This window comes from Durio zibethinus, chromosome 2 (genome assembly GCF_047325235.1).
Source record: "Durio zibethinus cultivar Kanyao isolate XHJ-2024 chromosome 2, ASM4732523v1, whole genome shotgun sequence".
Classification (NCBI taxonomy): domain Eukaryota; kingdom Viridiplantae; phylum Streptophyta; class Magnoliopsida; order Malvales; family Malvaceae; genus Durio; species Durio zibethinus.
Window position 1 is genome coordinate 14679305 of NC_143163.1, and position 19347 is coordinate 14698651.

General features: G+C 30.2%; 2 protein-coding genes and 1 pseudogene across 4 annotated transcripts; 2 read left to right on the forward strand and 1 right to left on the reverse strand.

The window, feature by feature from the left end:
* The first annotated feature begins 7983 nt into the window (after positions 1–7983).
* Positions 7984–11419, forward strand: LOC111309332 (inactive leucine-rich repeat receptor-like protein kinase CORYNE). Of its 2 annotated transcripts, XM_022908418.2 has the most exons (3): positions 7984–8862; positions 8936–9810; positions 10463–11419. In XM_022908418.2, the coding sequence occupies exons 2-3, from the start codon at positions 8948–8950 to the stop codon at positions 10770–10772; spliced, it is 1173 nt and encodes a 390-aa protein (XP_022764153.2). In that variant the 5' UTR covers positions 7984–8862; positions 8936–8947; the 3' UTR covers positions 10773–11419. The 2 variants fall into 2 exon arrangements, with proteins under 2 accessions (XP_022764153.2, XP_022764152.2); XM_022908417.2 differs by having other exon boundaries at positions 7987–9810.
* Positions 11420–14444: 3025 nt separating this feature from the next.
* Positions 14445–15433, forward strand: LOC111308478 (light-regulated protein, chloroplastic-like; annotated as a pseudogene). Its single transcript, XR_016327160.1, has 3 exons — positions 14445–14800; positions 14895–15056; positions 15171–15433. The product of XR_016327160.1 is annotated as a light-regulated protein, chloroplastic-like (transcript).
* A 594-nt stretch (positions 15434–16027) lies between these two features.
* On the reverse strand, positions 16028–17714 carry LOC149520021 (uncharacterized). Its single transcript, XM_089752201.1, has 3 exons — positions 17333–17714; positions 16677–17100; positions 16028–16253 (listed from the first exon to the last, which is right to left on the reverse strand). The coding sequence occupies exons 1-3, from the start codon at positions 17712–17714 to the stop codon at positions 16028–16030; spliced, it is 1032 nt and encodes a 343-aa protein (XP_089608327.1).
* Positions 17715–19347: the final 1633 nt, after the last annotated feature.

The following is a 19347-nucleotide window of genomic DNA, read 5'->3' on the forward strand; positions in this document are numbered from 1 at the left end:
AGAGGTATGATAGTATCTAATTATATAGTGTTTTTAGAAATAAAAAATGGTGCTAAATTTTAACTTTTGGATGATTTTTGGTGCTTTTCATGTTTTTTTCATGATTTTAGGGTTTTAAGCTCATACCCTTCATTTTTATACAAGCTATGCATGTAAGCATGCAAGGAGTATTTTTGACCCAATATTGGAAGCTTAAAGTCGAACCACATTGATCAACATATATCCATGGATGCGGCCAAGACAGAGTTCCACTTTTTCCCATGGTGTGTTACATTTGGCCACCTATATCTCAAAGAGGATTGCATGACAATTCAAGCTTACATAGACTCCAACATGTTCGACTAAAAAAGGTTTGATCCAAGAATGACTCCTTTTCTTAGCCATGAAAGAAGTGTGCTGGAATAAAGACTCCATATTATATTCGGTTAGCCCACTCTAAAAGAAGAATTTCAAGCATACATGGACACTCCTATCTCTATCCATTCGGCCATTTCACATGCAAGAAAAGGATAATCATCAATTGAAGACTTCCAAGCCTAAAGGGACTCTACACCATTCGGCTAAGAAGAGATTAAAGTCCACTATGAGTCTTTTTGCTTAGCCTTGAAGGTTTTTGCTTGGAATTGGACTTTATCCTTTTGAATTTAAAGTAATGGATAAAAGGCAAAATTATCTCCTATTGAATTTCATCTTAGTTGAACCTAAGGAGGGATTTGATCAAGATTGTTTCAAGACATGACGAATGGCTAAGATCACTCCATCAAGACCTTATTTGACCAAGGCAACTCAAGCTTAAGAAGACTATATTTGGCCAACCTCCAAAAAGATCAGGATAAGCATTCATCCATTAGAATTTAAATTTAAAAATACATGTTGTAATATTTACCCCTTTCGTTGAACCCTCTACTATAAATAGGAAGGTCGTTCATCCCATTCCATCATCCCACTTCTTACTTCTCTTCTTTTTTTTAGTTCTTAATTTTAGTTTTTTTATTTCTTTAGTTTAGTTATTGGCTTTGGTGATATATTGGCCAATAATAAAGCTCATATTCTTTACAATTCTTTTTCAATGAAAGAAGTATTATTTTTCCAAAATTTTTTTTGCATTTAAAATATTATTTTTTTTCTTAATTTTGGCAAGTATTATTTTTATTTACAAGTATAATTAAGCACTTTTTTTCTTTTTGCAAGATTTAGTTATCACTTTCTTTCATATTCTACAAGTTTTTTTTTCATGCAATCTTCATGTACAAGCAATTTGGTAATCATTCTCTTTCTTGTATTTAAGTCTTCAATTCCTTCTTTTAAGATTTTGTTTTGGCTTTTGTCTTTAGCTTACCAAAGTGACAATTGGTTAAGTGATGTTTAAGCCTACACGTTGCTTTTAATATTTTTTTTTCTTTATTCTATAATCAACCTTAAATTTCAAATTTTTTAGACATAAAATTTTAGACTTTCACTATTGGTACTTGAAGAGCAACCCAATATTTCAATCTATAATCCCCGAGGAGACGATACTCGAATACTTCCATTTATTACTTGATCTATGTATTTGCAGGTTATAAAAAAAGTAACAATCAAATTTTCAAGTTATATACTTATATGATAAATATTATTTAGCTTGATTTAATAAGAAAAACTTTTATGCTTGGAGCTCATATGAATAGAACATGGCTTAAGTGAGTGATTATCTTATAATATTTATTTTTATCTTAAATCATAGTAGATATTGACCTATAATTTATGTTGATATATTTGTTTTTTTTTAAATATTCTTTAATATATTTGGATGATAAATATATCTTCCTTGATTGTACAAATTTTATGGCCTAAAATTGGTATTTACATATTCTTTTGTGATTTTTTGAATGTACTTGAATATTGAATGTGTCTTACTTGTGCTTATTATTTCTATATGACTTAGAAAGATTGTTGTTTTGCACATTACTTTGAGAACTTTTACTTTTGTTTCAACATTGTGCTATTTGATGATTAATTTGATACATAACCTATAACTTAAGTTAATATTGAGTGATTTGTTTTTATTGAATGTATCTCCTTTACAATTAGCAACTTGTGCTTAATAGAAAGATTTGTTTACCTATGACTTGGAACATGAAAATCATTTTATAACAATTGATATAATTTTTATCAATTGGTGTTCTTGATGCTACTAATGACTATTTCCTTGTCTAGAATTTTTCAAATTCTATGTTAGGACAACTTGAGATGGGCATGAATGAGTTAATAATCTTTTTGTGATTTCAAGTATAGCAAGAAAAACATGTCATCTTCATCAATCAAACTCAAGTATGTTAAAGCCTTGTTCAAAATATTTTGAATGAAGAACTCAAAGCCAAATGAGCATATCAATAAAGCTTACTAAGGATAGAGGTAAAAGTATTAACCTAAATTTTATAGGTCTATGATTGATTATAATTATAAGTGGACTGTATATAAAGTTTAGTACATGTTTTGATATATGTTTGCTTTGATATGTTCTTAAAAGATATGCTTTGAATGTTTATATCAACATGGTTAGAAGTAAAGATTCATTAGAGATTATGTGCAAACATGTGATATTGTTCTTGAATTTGTTAATATTTTACACAAATTAATCACCAAGCTACTTGATATAAATTGTTTAACATTCTTAAAAGTTTGGATTGACTAGATGCATCTTAATTGGTATTCATGCCTAATTCTTGATTGCTTTGATAAGCTTGATGATTTTTGGTACATGAGTGTTTATTTAATCTATGAACATGCCTATAAGTTGAATAGATTGATTTCTTAATTTTTAAATCCCTTTGACTCGTAGATTATGAACTTATAATTTGAAATTTATATGCATATTCATTGATTGAGACCATTGAGATGGCATATACTCAATTATGCTTAAGTGTTTGTATCTTTTTGGGTATATTGTTATTTGTGATTTGAAATGTATTTGCATATACTTGTATAATTGAAATATATGTTTGAGTTGCATTTAGATACTTGCATATGTTTGGATTGAGTACATTGTTATACATTGAAATGACTTGAAATTTATTTGAATGTGTCCATCATGCATTTGGATAATCATGCTTTTATAATTTCTTTGATATAGCATATGTGTTTATTATATTTGAAAAATCATGATTGTGTAATCTTTATTATAATATGATGTTTGAACCTTATTCCTTATTGGTACTTATGTCTTATTAAATATATATGAGCTATGGTTCTTATGAGAATTTCTTTGGATGAGATGTGTTTATGAAAGATTGTTTGTATCATTTTAGATTTATTGCTTGAATTTTTCATAAGCATGAAATATTTTTGCTCATTGAAAGCTAGTGAACAAAATTGCTTTTTGAACTTTCATGGATGTTGGTGCTCATTATGAAATATATGTTTGTTCTTGATATAGCTTGTACTTTTCATGCAAAATTGTGTGTACGTTAAATTGATTACTCTTTATTTTGAAAAAAAAAAGAAATCTTAAAATACAGTTTTGTTTAAATTAAAATGATTTGTTCAGTGATATTATATCTTTAACAATTCATATGAGTTTGAATTTATGTGGTTGAATATATGGTTACATGATATCGATGTTTTACATTCTAAGCATATTTTATAATAACATAATTTATGAATAGTATGCATATTATTCTTTTATCCTTTTGCTCATAAGTTTTATGTAGTAAATTTGAGATAATTGTGCTAAAATACTAAAATTGGATACACTGAAATACTTTTATGCTGTTGTGCTTGAATATATATATATATATATATATATATATTAAAACTTCATTGTACATATTACACTTGAACATATGAATTCATTATACTCTGAATTGAAAATATTTTTTTAAAATTAATTGCTCTTGAAAATTATCCCATGCCTTAAATTGATCACTTTTTTGTTATGACAAAAAGGGAGAAAAATATTTTATGAACAAATTTGTTTTGATATACATATATGTGTGTATGCTTAATAGATATATGCTTTAACATATATGTATGTTGAATTATGAATGTTGGATGTTTTGATATGTTTGTGCTTAAAAGAATATATGTTAAAAAGGGTTGGATTATAAGTGTTAGATTAGGATGAAAAATGCATTAGTTTAGAGGAGTTTTGTAAGGAAATATGCATTGTTTAAAGGGGAATTTTTTCAATTGGTTTTCAAAAATCTTAAATGTTTCAAGGAAAGTTTTTCATCAGACAAATTTATCTTTAAGTTTTATCATATCAAAAAGGGAGTTGTTAGTCTTGAATTGATCTTTATTTTAAATTGACAAAACATTAAGCTAAATAAGCTTGATTAAGATTTTAAAAAAGATTTATTTAGTATATGTTCTTAATTTATATTATTTTTAGTACTAAATAAAATACTAGTAATATTTGAAATGAAAAATATTTTGGAAAAAAAGGTGTTAGATTTTGAAAAGATTTATTTAGTAATTGATTCTTATGATTTATTATTGTTAGTACTAAATAAATATAATGTATTCCAAAATATTATTTGATTTGAAAAATATTTTTATAAAGCTTAAAATCTTTATTTATGTTTTTGTATTTCTCATACCAAAACTATCTTTAAAGATTATTTATTAAATTTGAATGAAAGTCCAATATATATATATATATATATATATATATTAAAGTGAACTTATTCTTTTTTGACTTAATACAATTTTGATAATATTGGTTTTGAAAAATGGATTAACTAGAGAAAGATGTTTTGCAAGAATAAGGTTTTCCAAAATTGAATTTGTTTTATTTTTCTATATTAATTTATAAAGTTTTAATATTTGAAATTTATATGGATGAAAAGCTTTTTAAGTTTACTTTCTAATGAATCAAACAAAATTAAAATCCAAATTTTCTAAGAAAAGATTTTAAATTTTTACTAGAGAGTTTACATAATGTCTTACAATTGCACAAAAGGTAGATTAAATTATATGTTGAATTTTATATAGATAGAAAGCCCCTTAAGTTTAGTTTCTAAATTTTCAAATGGACCTTGATTTGGAGTTGTATAACTTAATAAATGATTATATTAGTAAGTAAAGTACAAAATAGGATTTAGTTCAAAGCAACTAACTGCACAATTACCCTGAATGCAAAATTAGTTTGATTCGATCGATCCTCTATCAAAATGGATCGATCCATTATCTTGCAACGATCAAAATTTAAATGAAATTCAATACCCAATCAATCCATTAATGTACCCGATTGATCCATTCAACCCTGACAACTTTTCACGGCTAGTTTTTGAAGAAAATAACAAGTTTTTTCTTTTCCAACTCAATCTCAACGGCTCTAATTAATTTCTCTCTATATAAGAAGGTATTTTGACATCCATTAAAGGGAGAGAGACATGGGAGAAAGTTCATAAAGCCATATCTTCAAAATTCTCTAAGAAAATCAAGAACAACAAAGAGTTTAAGGCTTAAATTCCATATTCTTTGTATATGTTATATCCAAAACATTTAGTCTTTCTTTTCTACCTTATTAGGCAAACACTAAACCTTTGAGAGGTGTTTATAGTTTGCAAAATATTAAAGCATAATTGTAATTAAGAGGTGAAGTATCCTTTTGAATGATTTTTAAAGTTTTTGTAGAAACTCATTTTGTGTGATTAAAGACTACTACTTTAGTCTAGAAAGGTAGAGATTTAGAGGTTGTTATTTTAGTTTAGAAAGATAAAGGAGTTAGAGGTTGTACTTTAGTCTTGAAAGGTAGTATGTAAGATTTTTAAAAATTAGTAAATCTAAATTTTTAGCTAGGGAAGCTAAGGAGAGAATATAGGTGATTTTGGAAATGGATCGAACCTGTATAAATTTTTATGTTTTATCTCTCTAATCTGTTATTTTATTTTTCATTATGGTTTTATTTATGCTTTATTTTGATATATCTTTTATGTTTTTAATTTTTTATTTGCATTTATTTAAACATTTATTTTTAGGTAAAAATTTAAAAAAAATAATCCAATTCACTCCCTTTTTGTATTGTTATCTACAGTTAAGCTAACACCAACTAATTAAATTAATGTACTTTTGCTATCCATGCATGGTATGATAAAAATTGTTTCAAATCGAACATTACAATTCAAACATTTTTCAATTTTTTTAGGTTGTTTTCCTCCGCTAGTAGAAGCAGTGAATTGTGAATTGTAAGTTTTGGAATCGTTTTACCCTAACCCAAAGGAAATGTGCTCCAAATGGTTTAAAAAATATAAGTAGGGGTGTAAACGAATTGATTATGAATAAATAAACGTGTGTCTATAGTTTATTTATTTATTTTTAGAGCTATGCGTGTTCAGTAAGAAAATTGTTCATTACGTTTGAGTTCGATTAGTTTAAATAATAGAATGTTCACGTTCTATTTTTGTTCAATATATTTAAGTTAAACGAATTTATTAATAAATAATTCATGATTTTGTTCACCAACATATTCATGAATGTATATAAATGATTAGTTTAATAGTTACGAATATATATAAACAAACTTGTTCATAAATAATAAATAAAATCATAATAAAATAAATTTAAACAAATAAACTTACAATTATAAAATTATAAATTATAAATAATAAAAAAATTTAAATGAATAAATTTTAAATGAGTTTGTTCACAAATATAAACGAATTAAATAAATTTTTTTTTATATTTGACTATAAAAAATATTATTAAAAATTATTTATTAAATTTAATAAATAAATAAAAATAAATAAAAATAAAATATATTCACAAACGAACGTAAAAAAGCACGTTCATTCGCACCTTTAATTATAAATGCAACACGCACGTGTTGTCTTTTCACACGTCCCTAGATACCACTAAATAATATTATATTTATTTTTATTTGTAGAAATTACTCCGATCAAATATACTTTAATTTTTTAATTATTATTTTAATTATTACTTTAAAAGTTATTTAATTTTTATTTTAAAAATACATTTTAAAAATTTATTGTATTACTTTTACTAAATTAAAAAACATAATAATTATATTTTTTAACTAATATCATTTTTAGACATTAATTTACTTTTTTATATTTGAGTTTATATTATGATCTTTAATCAAAATTTTTAATAAAATATCTAAATTTTAAAAATATTTAATTTAATATTTAAATTATAAATATATTAATTAATTTAATACTTAAATATTTATTTATCTAGTACATTCATCATTTAAAATTAATTAATTACATTAAAAATAAATATTATATTAATTAACAAATTTATAATTCTAATATCATAATATATTAAATATTTCATTAAAATTTAAAAGTACTTTTAACATTTATCCTCTATATATCAAGTAAGAATAAAATTACTACTACTACTACTACTACTACTTTTGCCGATGCTAACAAAGCAATTATTGGTACTAACAGCTAAAATTGTAATTATATTCTTTCTATAAGCTGATACACAAATAATTTGAATTTTACACCAAAATAAAAATAAAATTTTGAACTTTTATTGCAAAAGAATTTCAAACTATGAATTTTTATTTTATTATAAATAAACTTTAAACGTGTATAATATTACAAAATTTTAAAAGTTTTTGGATTTTTTTAATCAAGAATAAAAGTTCATAATTTTAATAATAAAAAAATCAAAGATTTATTTTTATTTTTTAATAAAATATGAAAATTTATTTGAATGTTATTCTCTTTCTGATTTGTATAGATTGAGAATAAAAGAAGAATAAAATTTTACTAATCCCAGAATAGCATAAGCGCAAGAGAGTGTTGTTCCATTTGTATTATAATCAAACTCAGAAAAAGCCACATAGCACAAATTCCCGTAGAGATCCATACCAACGCTCACAATCCTCCCTCACACACTTCGATGTCTTGCTTTCGGCCTCGTGATAGCGATGCTTCCGCCTACGTGGCACTGGACCCCAGCCTTCCCTGTACTGCACTCAAAGGCGGGAAGGCAAGAGAAAATGGCCCTCCGTTTGGCTTGCCTGTCGTTGCCCCTAATTTAGAATTAGAGACAGAAAAAAAAGAAAAAAAAACCCAAACAAAACCAAAGTTTTTGTTTTCTTTTGTTTTTAAAGCAATAGAAAATTTTGGTTAGAATTATACTTGTGTAAAAGGAAAACAGCTAGTGCTTGGTTTGTTTTGAAGCCTAATGACAGAAATTATTGGTCAAGAAAATTTAAACAAATAAAAAAAAAAGTTAGAAAATGACTTATACTTTGCTAAGTTTGCATCCTCTTTGACCGGGGAATCTGTAAAGCTTTGGACTTGGGTCATGTTTTCAGAGGGAAAATAACAACTCCGTTTTCATTGGTTTTTTTGTCTGTAAGGTCTAAAATCTGAAGCTGTTAAGACTTAAAGACATTTTTCTCTGTCAAATGTGGGAGTATTTGTCTGTTAGTGTCTGCTCTGTTGCTTAAGATGGGTACAATTTTTTTTTTTTTTAAATCATTTTTGGGTTTACAAGTTGAAGATTAAATTCGTTTGGAGTTTGAGGTCAGGCAACAAATAAAACTCAGTGACGAAATGATTCTTTGCGTCTTTCTTTTGAAGATTTTGAGTTGAAAAAAATTCGATATTTATGTGTTACTCACTCAGTTTCAAGTGCTTGAAGGTTCGTCTATAGGGTTTTGTTGTCGATTTTGTCCTGAGAAGTCGGAGTATTTAAGCAAATCCCAGTTTTTTGAAGCAGAAAAATTGAAGCTTTTCTTTGGTTTGGGTGCTGACTAGAAGCTGTAGAATTTTTTTTATGTTTGTTTCTATTCTGTTTCTTAAGATGATGAGCAAACGTGTAGCATTTTTTTTATGGGGTTTTGGATTTTGAGCTATGGTGGCTTTGAAGCTTTAAGATAAGAAAGAAAGAAGAAAGGTACGGATATGTGTATTTCGCTCATATACTTAGCTTCTCTCTTTCTTTCATGATTTTGATGTTTTGTTTGTAGCTTTTTTCTTGTATGGAGAAAAGAAGAAGTTGCGCTCTCTCTTTGCTTTTGCTGCTGTTTGTTTGCTTTCACCAAACAACTGTACACTGCAAAGAAAGGCTCATTAGCCACCCCTCTTCTCAGCCTCCTTCACCTTCTAGGCCTCAAGAATTCAAGATTGGATTGAAAAGGATCATTCTCAGTATTGTGTTAGGAATTTTAACTGGATTGATTGGAGCCATTCTTTTTGCTTTATTAATCAAATATGCAGTTCAGTACATGAACCAAACCCCAATCCTCAAAGGTCCCGTTATATTTTCCCCAAAAATATCGTCCAAGACTCTCCAATCAGCCCTTGCAAATGAGAATCAGTTGCTAGGATCAAGCTCCAATGGGAAGTACTATAAAACAGTTCTTGATAACGGGCTCGCTGTTGTAGTCAAGGTACTTGCGCCCTGTGATAGTGTTTCGCCGGAAAGACAGAGCAAGTCGGTGAAGAGAAGGATACAACAAGAACTGGAGGTCCTGGCTAGCTTGAGACACAGGCATTTGATGAGTTTAAGGGCTTATGTTCGTGAATCTGATAGGTTTTCTTTGGTTTATGATTATATGCCCGTGGGGAGCCTTGAGGATGCAATGAATCGAGTGAGGGGAAATCAGTTGCAGCTTGGATGGGATGTCAGGCTTAGGATTGCTGTGGGAGTGATTAAGGGTCTTCAATATCTTCACTTTAATTGCATCCCTCAGATTTTGCACTACAACTTGAAGCCCACAAATGTGATATTAGATAATGAATTCGAACCAAGGCTGGCAGATTGTGGCTTGGTTAAGCTCATGCCTAACATAGATAGGGCAACTTCTGGTTACGGAGCTCCTGAGTGTTTCCAGAACTGCAGGTACTGAAACTATTCTGCTATTTAAAGGCTAGGATATCTTAGTTTCGTAAGAATTCTATGCTTTGCTAGACCTGTGGTTTTGCTGCTTGTTGGCTGCAGTAATTAGCTCTATATCTATAGGTTTCTGGCTATTCCTTGATAAGGATTATAATTATCACGAATCTGGTAATGGCATCTTTAGCTTTTGTTACTAGTATGAAGTTTGTTGCGGATATTGATAGTTGTTTGTTTTTCTTATACACAATATATGCATAACAAACAAATTTCTCTATGACAGTTGACATTTCACTTTGGAACTAATTTTTAGATAATTACGTTGGAAATTTGCGTATATTGGTCTTCTTCATAGGTCCCCTTGAGCTTCAAGTTTTTCCAGTCTTCCACTGGAACTTAATAGTGCATGCTATTTCTGGAACCAGTGCTTTTTTGTTTTTTTTGGCAGACACGCTGTAGAAATTGGGTTTGGACTAGAGCTTTATTATTATTTTTTATTTTGCTTGCTTTAATGTCTCCTTATAATGAATTAAAAAGTCTCAACATGTTTTATTAACTGAACCTCATTACTTGTTGATGCTATTTCCAATTTGTGTAATACTTTCTGAATTAAGCCACATGCTGTTCTAACAAAGATGGATGGTTTCGATTCCAACAGGTATACTGATAAGAGTGATATCTTTAGCTTTGGGATGATATTGGGTGTTCTATTGACCGGTAGAGACCCCACTGATCCATTTTTGGGTGAAGCATCGAGTGGAGGGAGTTTAGGACAGTGGCTTCGGCATTTACAGCATGCAGGGGAGGCACGGGAAGCGCTAGATAAAAGTATTATCGGGGAAGAAGTCGAGGAAGATGAGATGCTAATGGCCGTGAGAATTGCTGTTGTCTGCCTATCAGATTTGCCTGCTGATAGGCCTTCTAGTGATGAGCTTGTTCCCATGTTAACCCAGCTGCATAGTTTTTGAAGGAAATATAAGGGTGTTGATACTCAAACCTCTGCAGATTGTAGGAATAGGATATTTTGGGACTTCACTTGGAGGGATTTGGCCTATAAGCTGCTGTGGCTCTAACCATTTTACAACATGTGAAGAGACCAGACATTTTGCTCGGGAGCGGCCGTTGGTCTCTTTGTGGTCTGTTTAAGTCTTAATATTTTCTCGGTCATAGACTGAACTTGCGGCAATGTATACATGGATAAGTGAAGTCTGGTGGTCAAAGAGATTTCTAACTCAAGACATTGACTATTTGATCTGATAGCTGTGGGACAGATCTGCATTATTGTGTTCTCAAACAACTAATCATGGTGGGGTTTTCGTAGTTGTCTTTTTGTTGGAAAAACTTTTTCGAAAATCACGGGTGCTTGCAGTAAAATCAACTAGTTATAGTAATTTTTCGTCAAGGGGTTTCAAGGATGGATTGCGATTCTGTTTTTCATCAGACGATAACACATCATGTATGTTGTTGGTTCTTTCCAAGTGGCAGTATGGTCTGGTACTCAACTTGTATGTCATCCAGTTATAAATATCTTTTCGAGTGGGCTGTAAAAGGAAAACAGGTGTCTTCTCCTGAAAAATTTGATCCATAATACAAAGTTCCAAACAAAATTTTATCAGTTTCTGATGGAGTTGGATTGAATTTGAATGTGTTTTTTATGCTTATCTTGAACTTTTTTCTCTAATTTTTGGAAGCAATATAGGTAGATGACAACTTCGGACTCGATTAAAGTCCAAATACGAAAGATTTGGAGGTTCGGGGGGGATATTGACTTTTCTTTGCAGTGACGAACTGCAGATGACAGAACTGCATGACAAGATCTTGGTCCTCAACTGTTTACAACAATTCTAAAAGGAAAAAAACTTAAATGTTTTCGCTGTAATGCTTTATGGTTTGGAGGGGCTAATAGCTGGCATTAGATTGCATCAGTTTTGTCTTTGCAAAAGTAGTCTGACAAAACCAAAACGGATCCTCATGCAATTTATATGCCTTGGGAGCTTGAAAAGTATGATGCAAAAGAATGTGGTGGGGATGTAGAGACAGGGAGGCCATGCAACTGGGACCAAAAGTTTTAGCATGCTCTAAAAGGGTGACTGACTCAGTTTAAAAAGCATGAGATGGAGAGGCAAATCACTGTTAAGCTTCCCCTTACAGCTGTGTTATTCACTCTCACTCAAATGCTCTGTACGCTTCTTTTAGTCCTTGCACAATGCACATCCTTTTCATTTTTTTTTTTTAAATCTGAAACCCCCTGCCCTTCTTTTTCAATTTTAAAAATTTCTTAAGAATATTAGCCAACAATGTTGCTGACTTTAGCTTTTGTATAATAATAATTTTAAAGGAGAATGGGTGGAAATATTAAGAATATTTAAGTAAAAAAAAAAAAAAAAGAGAAAAAAGAGGGAAGATAATGATGCTTATTCTTCTCTCTTCCTAACAGTACATATGACTATTGAAGAAATTAACAGAATCTTCAATAGACATCTTCCGGTTTACACTTGGATTCTCACGCCTAAGCTAATTTCACTTTTCTGTATATTCAAAATATGTATCCAGTTGAATTTGAAGTTTACTTGATTTATTTAACCACTTTTAAAAAAACAAAATATAAATTTAAATTTCAATATCTACAATTTTATCATCTATTTTCAAAATTGTGATCTTTTAAAAAAATATAAATAACAAGTTTTAAAGCAACACTAGAAAAATATCCATGCTTAGCGTGGGGTCAAATTTTTTATTTTATTTTATTATTTCTATTTATCTAATGTTTTTACAAAATTTAATTTTAAAAAATAAAAAAGATGAAAGGTTAAAAAATTAGAATGACATACCTTAATTGATCTTTTTTCATAATATTTAATAATATATACTAATATAATCATATATAAATATAAAATTAAATGAATAATACAAATATAATTATATATATATAGTCAAGGTGAGATGAAATATTATCAATTTGATTTTGACTCGATTTTAATTTTTTTAAAAAAATATCGATTTGATTTTAAATTAAAAAATTAATTATCAAATTAAGATGAATTAAAATCATCAAATATAGTTTGTTTTATTATTTATTCTTCTATTGATATTTTTGAAAAAAATATATATTTATCGATTTTTTTATTGTAAATTATTAATTAAAAAAAAACAAAAAATGTCAAAAAGGTGAAAAAAAAGCGAAATTGAGTGGAACATGCATACCTCCGTTAGTTTTTTCAATAAAATTATTTAATAAAAATAGAAAAAGAAAAAATAAGAAAAGACGAAAAAAAGAAAAAAAAATTATCATGCGGCTTCAACAATGATAAAATTTTTTTTCCAATATCCATTTCTTTAAAAATATTGAATTAAAAAAATAAAAATAATCATTAATATCAAATTAGCTTCATATAAAAAATTATAAATATTTAATAAAGAAAAAATAAATAGAATATGATAAAAATAAAAAAATGAAAAAAATAACTTAAAATATGACATATCTTTGGTATCAAGTTGATATGATAAAAAAAAATTTAAATCTAAAGAGCTATTTATTAAATATATAAAAATTAAAAATTAAAAAATACTGATATTCTTTTAGCATCGAGCGGCAAGAAAAAAGAATTTAAATTTTGAAAAAAGAAAAAAGAATTAAAAAACTTGGTTAAAGTGGAGCCACATTTAAAAAAAATAAAATCTTTAAAAAAATTTATTAAATATAAAACTTTTAACAATAAAACTTATTAAAAAAACAAATATATATATATATATATATCTAAAGAAGCCACGTGACATAAATTTTGGCATGTACTATTGACTGAACATGACCAAAATTTTTGTTGTGGATGGAACTGAGGTTTTGGTCATAAATTTGTCTCCTTCTGTTAAGTCTCCCTCGTGTTGTTTGGAACTGGTGATTAATTAGTATGACCATCCAGAAATTTATTTATTTATTTAATTTTATTTATTTTATTTAATTGTTCGATTGTGGAGATTAATTATAATTATATTAAATAAAAATTTTAAAATTTTGATCCAATTTTTGGAATCGATATTTTTTTATATCTATTCATTTTTTATTTCTGTCAATAAATTTATTTTATCAAAAATAATTTGAATGTGTCTATTATCTGTTTAAATTCGTGATGATCAATAATAAAAAATAAAACATGAATCTTATTTATTCAGAACGGATGCATATTTTTTTTTTTAACTTAAAAGGTGAAATAATTCTTTGATTCTTCTGCAGTAACGACAAAAGATGAATCATAATTATTGCACCATCTGAAACCCATAAATTAAAGTAAGAAGCAAGATTTTGGGCCGAGAGTCAGTGTTGGGCTACCCTTGACCCAATTAAAAGCCAGATCACACAGAATATATCATCAATAATTATTACAATTATAATTATTAATTAATTATAATTAAAAAATTTTCTTATGAATCCTACATAATTTTTTTATTACGATTAAAAATTTTAAAAATTATAATTACATTAAAAGAATTAGAGGTGAAATTATGAAATTTCCTCCATACTCACTTAAACCCTTTGCTTTTGTTGAGTTGTAAGCAGGTCATCGTATCTGCATTCCTAACAAACATACAGTTAGTGCTTTGTAGTGAAAAATCTAAGCTGATAGAAGTGTGGAGGCTGCACCACCACAATCTCAGTCAAACCGGATATCTCCTTATCTACTCCCATTAAAAAAAAAAAAAAAAAAATCTTGCCATCCACCTTATTCATTAATGTCACCAATCCAAACAACCCTTTTAACATTTTGATCGTTTTACTCTCCATTCCTCGTACTAGGCTCTAAAAACCAGCATCCATCAATACAAGAAATGCAGGCAGCCTTGAGCTTTACACCTTCAGCCCTCTCCATAGTTACACCAACCAAAGCCTTGGCTCTGCCATGGAAGTCCTGCTAACAATGCGCACTCCTCGATGTTCCCCGATCAAAGCAACACCTGTTCCTCATGAAAGCTCAACGGTTGATTATAGCTCCATGGCCTCGTAAGTTAACTCTTCACCACTTTTCATTAACTTCCTCATCTACATTATTTGCGTCGATCTAATTGCTTTTAACTTTGGAAGTGGTTTATTGCAGTGTTTTTCCAGCTGAGGCATGTGAGACAATTGGAGGAGAAGGTTGCGATGTGGTTATGTACCCTGAAGTGAAGCTAAAGCCAGAAGCTGAAATAAGCAGTAAGGATAAGACTGCTTCAGAGCAGATTGACAGAGAATACTTAGAGTACAACAGTTCCAAGACGTAAGACATCTCTAGATCCTCTTGATGGTTAACTTTGAGACTTTGAATTTTGCAGTTGCCTTTCCTTTGATGTATGATCATATATATATATATATATATATATATATTTTTCAGGGTCTTCTTAGAAGAGGCTTGTGATGATCTTGGAGGAGAATTCTGTGAGCCCGAGTATCAGACAGGAGTTTACTAATAACCAGATAACCTGAAAAAAGGAACTGCATATAAATAAAAGTGTGGATCACCTTCTCTTTAATATTTGTAACTGAATAATTAGTGCCTTATGTGTGTTGTGAACATGACATAATTCTTGAATATTGATCCTGAATTTGAAGCTAATTATGAAATTATATATATGGGAAATTATTTGTTACTCACTATCACCGGAGTTTTTTAATTTCACCAATGAGTTAAGAAACTAATACATAATCTAGTTTTTAATTAGTATTTTTATTTTTTAATATACCATAAAAAATATGTGTTATCTTATTAATGTTGTTTGTAAAGTCTAAAATTTTACTGTTAATGTATTTGATAATTGTAAAGACGGTTAGTTGAGGTCTTCGATTGACTGTATTGTATTTGTATAGAATCATTTTGAGCTTGATTTGTTTTTTTATTTTTTGAAAGAAAATTCATTCATTGCATTTCAAAGTTAAAGTTGATACATAGCCTCAGAATCATTGTTAAATAAAAAAAATAGGTGCCTCACAACCAAACTCTTTCTCCTATGATCTCCTTCCCAAACTTTGCAAGACTATTAGCTATTTCATTATTCTCGCGGCTGATGTGCATGAACCCGCAATAAAAGAGTTGGCTGGCCACGGTTCTTACATCTTCAATAATATGGCCAATTGGTGAATGGTCTACTTCATTTGCTTTAAGTTATTAATGATGCTCAGGGAGTCCCCTTCAATAACAATTTTCTGCAATCCCAGCTCAACTGCAAACACCACTTTCATTGCTGCATAAGCTTAAACTACAAAGGGACCATCAACATGATCGAGATTTGCAGCACAGGCCCCTACCACTTTGCCATCTGCATCTAGGGCAACCACTCCAACCCCAGCCTTTTGCTCCTTTTTTACTAAACCTCCATCATAGCTCACTTTGTAAAAATCATGGTTGGGAGGGGTCCACAGTCTTTGAGGCATGATCTGGACTGACTCCATTGTTGCTTGTGCTTCATTAAACTCCTGCCTATATTTCCTTATAAAATTCGCTACTTGAACAGGTTAGCTCTTCCCTTCACCATGTAACACCGAATAGGCCAATGTGTTGTTGTTGTGCAACAGGCGCCACCCTTGTTTCGTGAGCAAAGCAATGTTAAATTTTGCCATATCCCGGATGCCCTTGCCCCCTCATGTTTTGGTTTGCACATTTTGTCCCAACTTATCCAGTGAATCCCCTTCCTGTCTTTGTTTTGTTTCCACCAAGCCCTCCTAATCATGCCGTTCAGGTTCTGACAAAGTGCCTTTGGTAACAGAAGCAACTCATAGTGTATGTTGGTATTGCTTGCATCATTGCTTTGAGAAAAACCTCCTTTCCACCTTGAGGTAGAGTCCTTGCGCTCCAGCAACTCATTCTTGCCATGATCTTTTCTTTAGTTCTCTGGAGGCCCACCTTGGATTTCTTCCAACCAATGATGGCAACCCCAAGTAATTTTCAGGTCTACCGGTAATTTCAATGTTGAGGATCTCCTTGATTTCTGATTTTCGGTTCGGAGAAGTGCTCCTACTAAAGAATATAGCGGATTTATCGAAGTTGATGCACTGTCCGAAGCTTTTTTCATATCTCTTTAGCATGTACTTTACCTTTTCGCTTTCGGTTCTATTCACTTTAACAAATAGCAGACTGTCATCAACGAAGAAAAGATGACTAACCGTTGGACCATTTCTGCTTGCTTGTAGCCCATGTATCAACCTTGCCTCTTGGGCTTTAGACAGGAGAGCTGAGAGACCTCCAGCACAAATCAAAAAATAAGTAGGGGGAAAGGTCTCCTTAACGAAAACCTTTTTCTGGTTTGAAGTTGTTAGTGATACTGCCACTAATCACAAAAAAATATGAAACAAATGTTACACGCATCATAATTAAATCAATCCATCGGGCATGGAACCCTAACTTACCCATGATTATATTTGGTCCTAGAAATTCCATTTAACCCGATCATAAACTTTGCTCATGTCCAATTTTAGAGTAAAGAAACCATCATTACCCCCTTTTTTCTTCCTTGGACTATGTAAGAATTCATAGGCGACAATCACATTATCAAAGATTACCTGTTTGGGAAAAAGTACTCTGGTTCTCACTAATGCACCTAGAGTGGGTATTTTTGAGCCTGTTCCCTAATACTTTTGCTACAATTTTGTACATGACATTGTAAAGGCTTATGGGTCTATATTGGGTCATTAACTCCGGTTCTCTCATTTTTGGGATGAGCATTATGTGGGTTTTGTTTATGTCCCCAATATTAGCCCTACCATTCAAGCAATCTAGATAAAAATTTGTAACATCGCTGCCAACTATATTCCAGAATTTTTGGTAATAAAGAGCAGGCATACTGTCAGGTCCAGGTGCTTTAGTGGGATGCATTTGTTTAATGGCCATTTGGACTTCCTCTTCTTTGAACTGTGTCAGGAGTTCGTTGTTCCTCTCATCCATTGCTCTAGGTTCGATCGCCTTAGGAACATCTTCGAAATGATTTGTTCTTTAGGATTGGAAAAGGTTCCTAAAGTAGCTAGTGACAATTTCGATTATTTCATGTTCATCATGGGTACTATCTCCATTAGCTTTCTTCATCTTGCTAATACAATTTCTCTTTTTCTTCTTTGAGAAGCTTGGGCATGGAAGAAGGTTTTGTTTTATCCCCGTGCCTCAACTAGTTAATCCGTGATCTCTCTAACCAAAGTAACTCCTCTTTTTCCACCAGCACATTTGACTCCTTTTTTATGGATCTTTCTACTTCGAATGTGTTGTTACTCGCGGCCTGATTGCGTAGCCCGTGCAACTATCCTTTAGCTCATCAATGCGCCTCTGCATGCCAAATGCTTAAACACGTTTCTGCATGGGATAATTTTTGCTCCACTTTGGTTTTTGTCCTGTCACCTCATGCGTTTTCCACAATTTTTTTGCATTCAGGTTTGTAAACACCTATTATTATTATTATTATTATTATTATCTATTTATTTATTTTTATTTTATTTTCCTTTATTTTCCTTTTCTCTTTTTTTGGCACATTTTTTGCTAGCTTCTGACAACCGCTTTGCCAGCAGCTCTAACAGCTGTTGATAACCGCTCTTACTGTCACTCTAACCCTAGATGGCCAAAGTTTAATAAAATCTCAAAAAATCTAAGATTTTAATCTGACTCTATAAATAGAGCCATAAAAGACAAAAACAAGAATTGAGAGAACCTATGAAAAAAACTATAATCCAAAAAAAAAAACCTGCAAGCAAAAGAAAAATGAAACAATCCAAAAAACTAAAGAGCTCTACCATATCAAGAAAAAGGGGATCTTTCTATAAAAAAAAAGAAACCCAAAAACACAAACTAAAAAATCATAGTCCTTGGAACAAGAACCAACACCGTTAGAAGCATAAAGCAAGAAAAAAAACAAAAATAAAACCAAGAAAAAAAATTATTTTTGGCCAATTCTTTCAAGCTAGATTTGCACCGTTTGGAGCCTTATTTTACAAAATTAGGCCTAGATTTGTGTTTAAAAGGTTGAGGGGAAGGTTTTTGAGAGTTTTTGGGGGTTTTTTGGCAATTGACAGCCAGCAAATGGTGACGATGACTGACAGACAAAACGGTGCACTAGCACCGAATTTTGGGAATAGGGTGCGGCTGATTAGGGCTAGAGAGAAGGAGTTTGGGAGAGAGAGAAATGAAAGCAAGAAAATGAAATAATTTTTTTTTTATTTTTATAGTTGAAAAAAAGGCAAAACGACGCCATTTCATGGACTTAAGAATCTACGCATCGACACCAATCTGACCCAAGGTCCATGCACCTAACCCGACTTGCTGTTAACTTTGATTGGTTCACTTAAACCAGTGTTGGACCACCGAGCCGCCAGATGAATTGGTTTTGAATAGTTCCAAACTAAGATTGGATAGCCGGCATTGACTCCGACATTGACTTGTGTTGACTAGCAAAAAATTGTTATTTTTTTAATTTTTTAATTATTTCATTTATTTTATTTTATGTTATTTTTAGTATTTTGGATATGTAAAATAAATATAATAAGGATAAAAAATAAAAATACTAAGAAAAAATATAAAATTTAAAATAATGAAT

Excerpts from the sequence above, each read along its gene's own strand:
- LOC111309332 (XM_022908418.2), top strand. The coding sequence starts at position 8,948 with ATGGAGAAAAGAAGAAGTTGCGCTCTCTCTTTGCTTTTGCTGCTGTTT. Across the intron at positions 9,811-10,462 it reads GAGTGTTTCCAGAACTGCAG|GTATACTGATAAGAGTGATA; the intron begins GTACTGAAACTA and ends CGATTCCAACAG.
- LOC149520021 (XM_089752201.1), bottom strand. The coding sequence starts at position 17,714 with ATGGATGAGAGGAACAACGAACTCCTGACACAGTTCAAAGAAGAGGAA. Across the intron at positions 17,101-17,332 it reads GAGTACTTTTTCCCAAACAG|TGGCAGTATCACTAACAACT; the intron begins GTAATCTTTGAT and ends TTTTGTGATTAG. Across the intron at positions 16,254-16,676 it reads TTGGTTGGAAGAAATCCAAG|GCAGGAGTTTAATGAAGCAC; the intron begins GTGGGCCTCCAG and ends AAGGAAATATAG.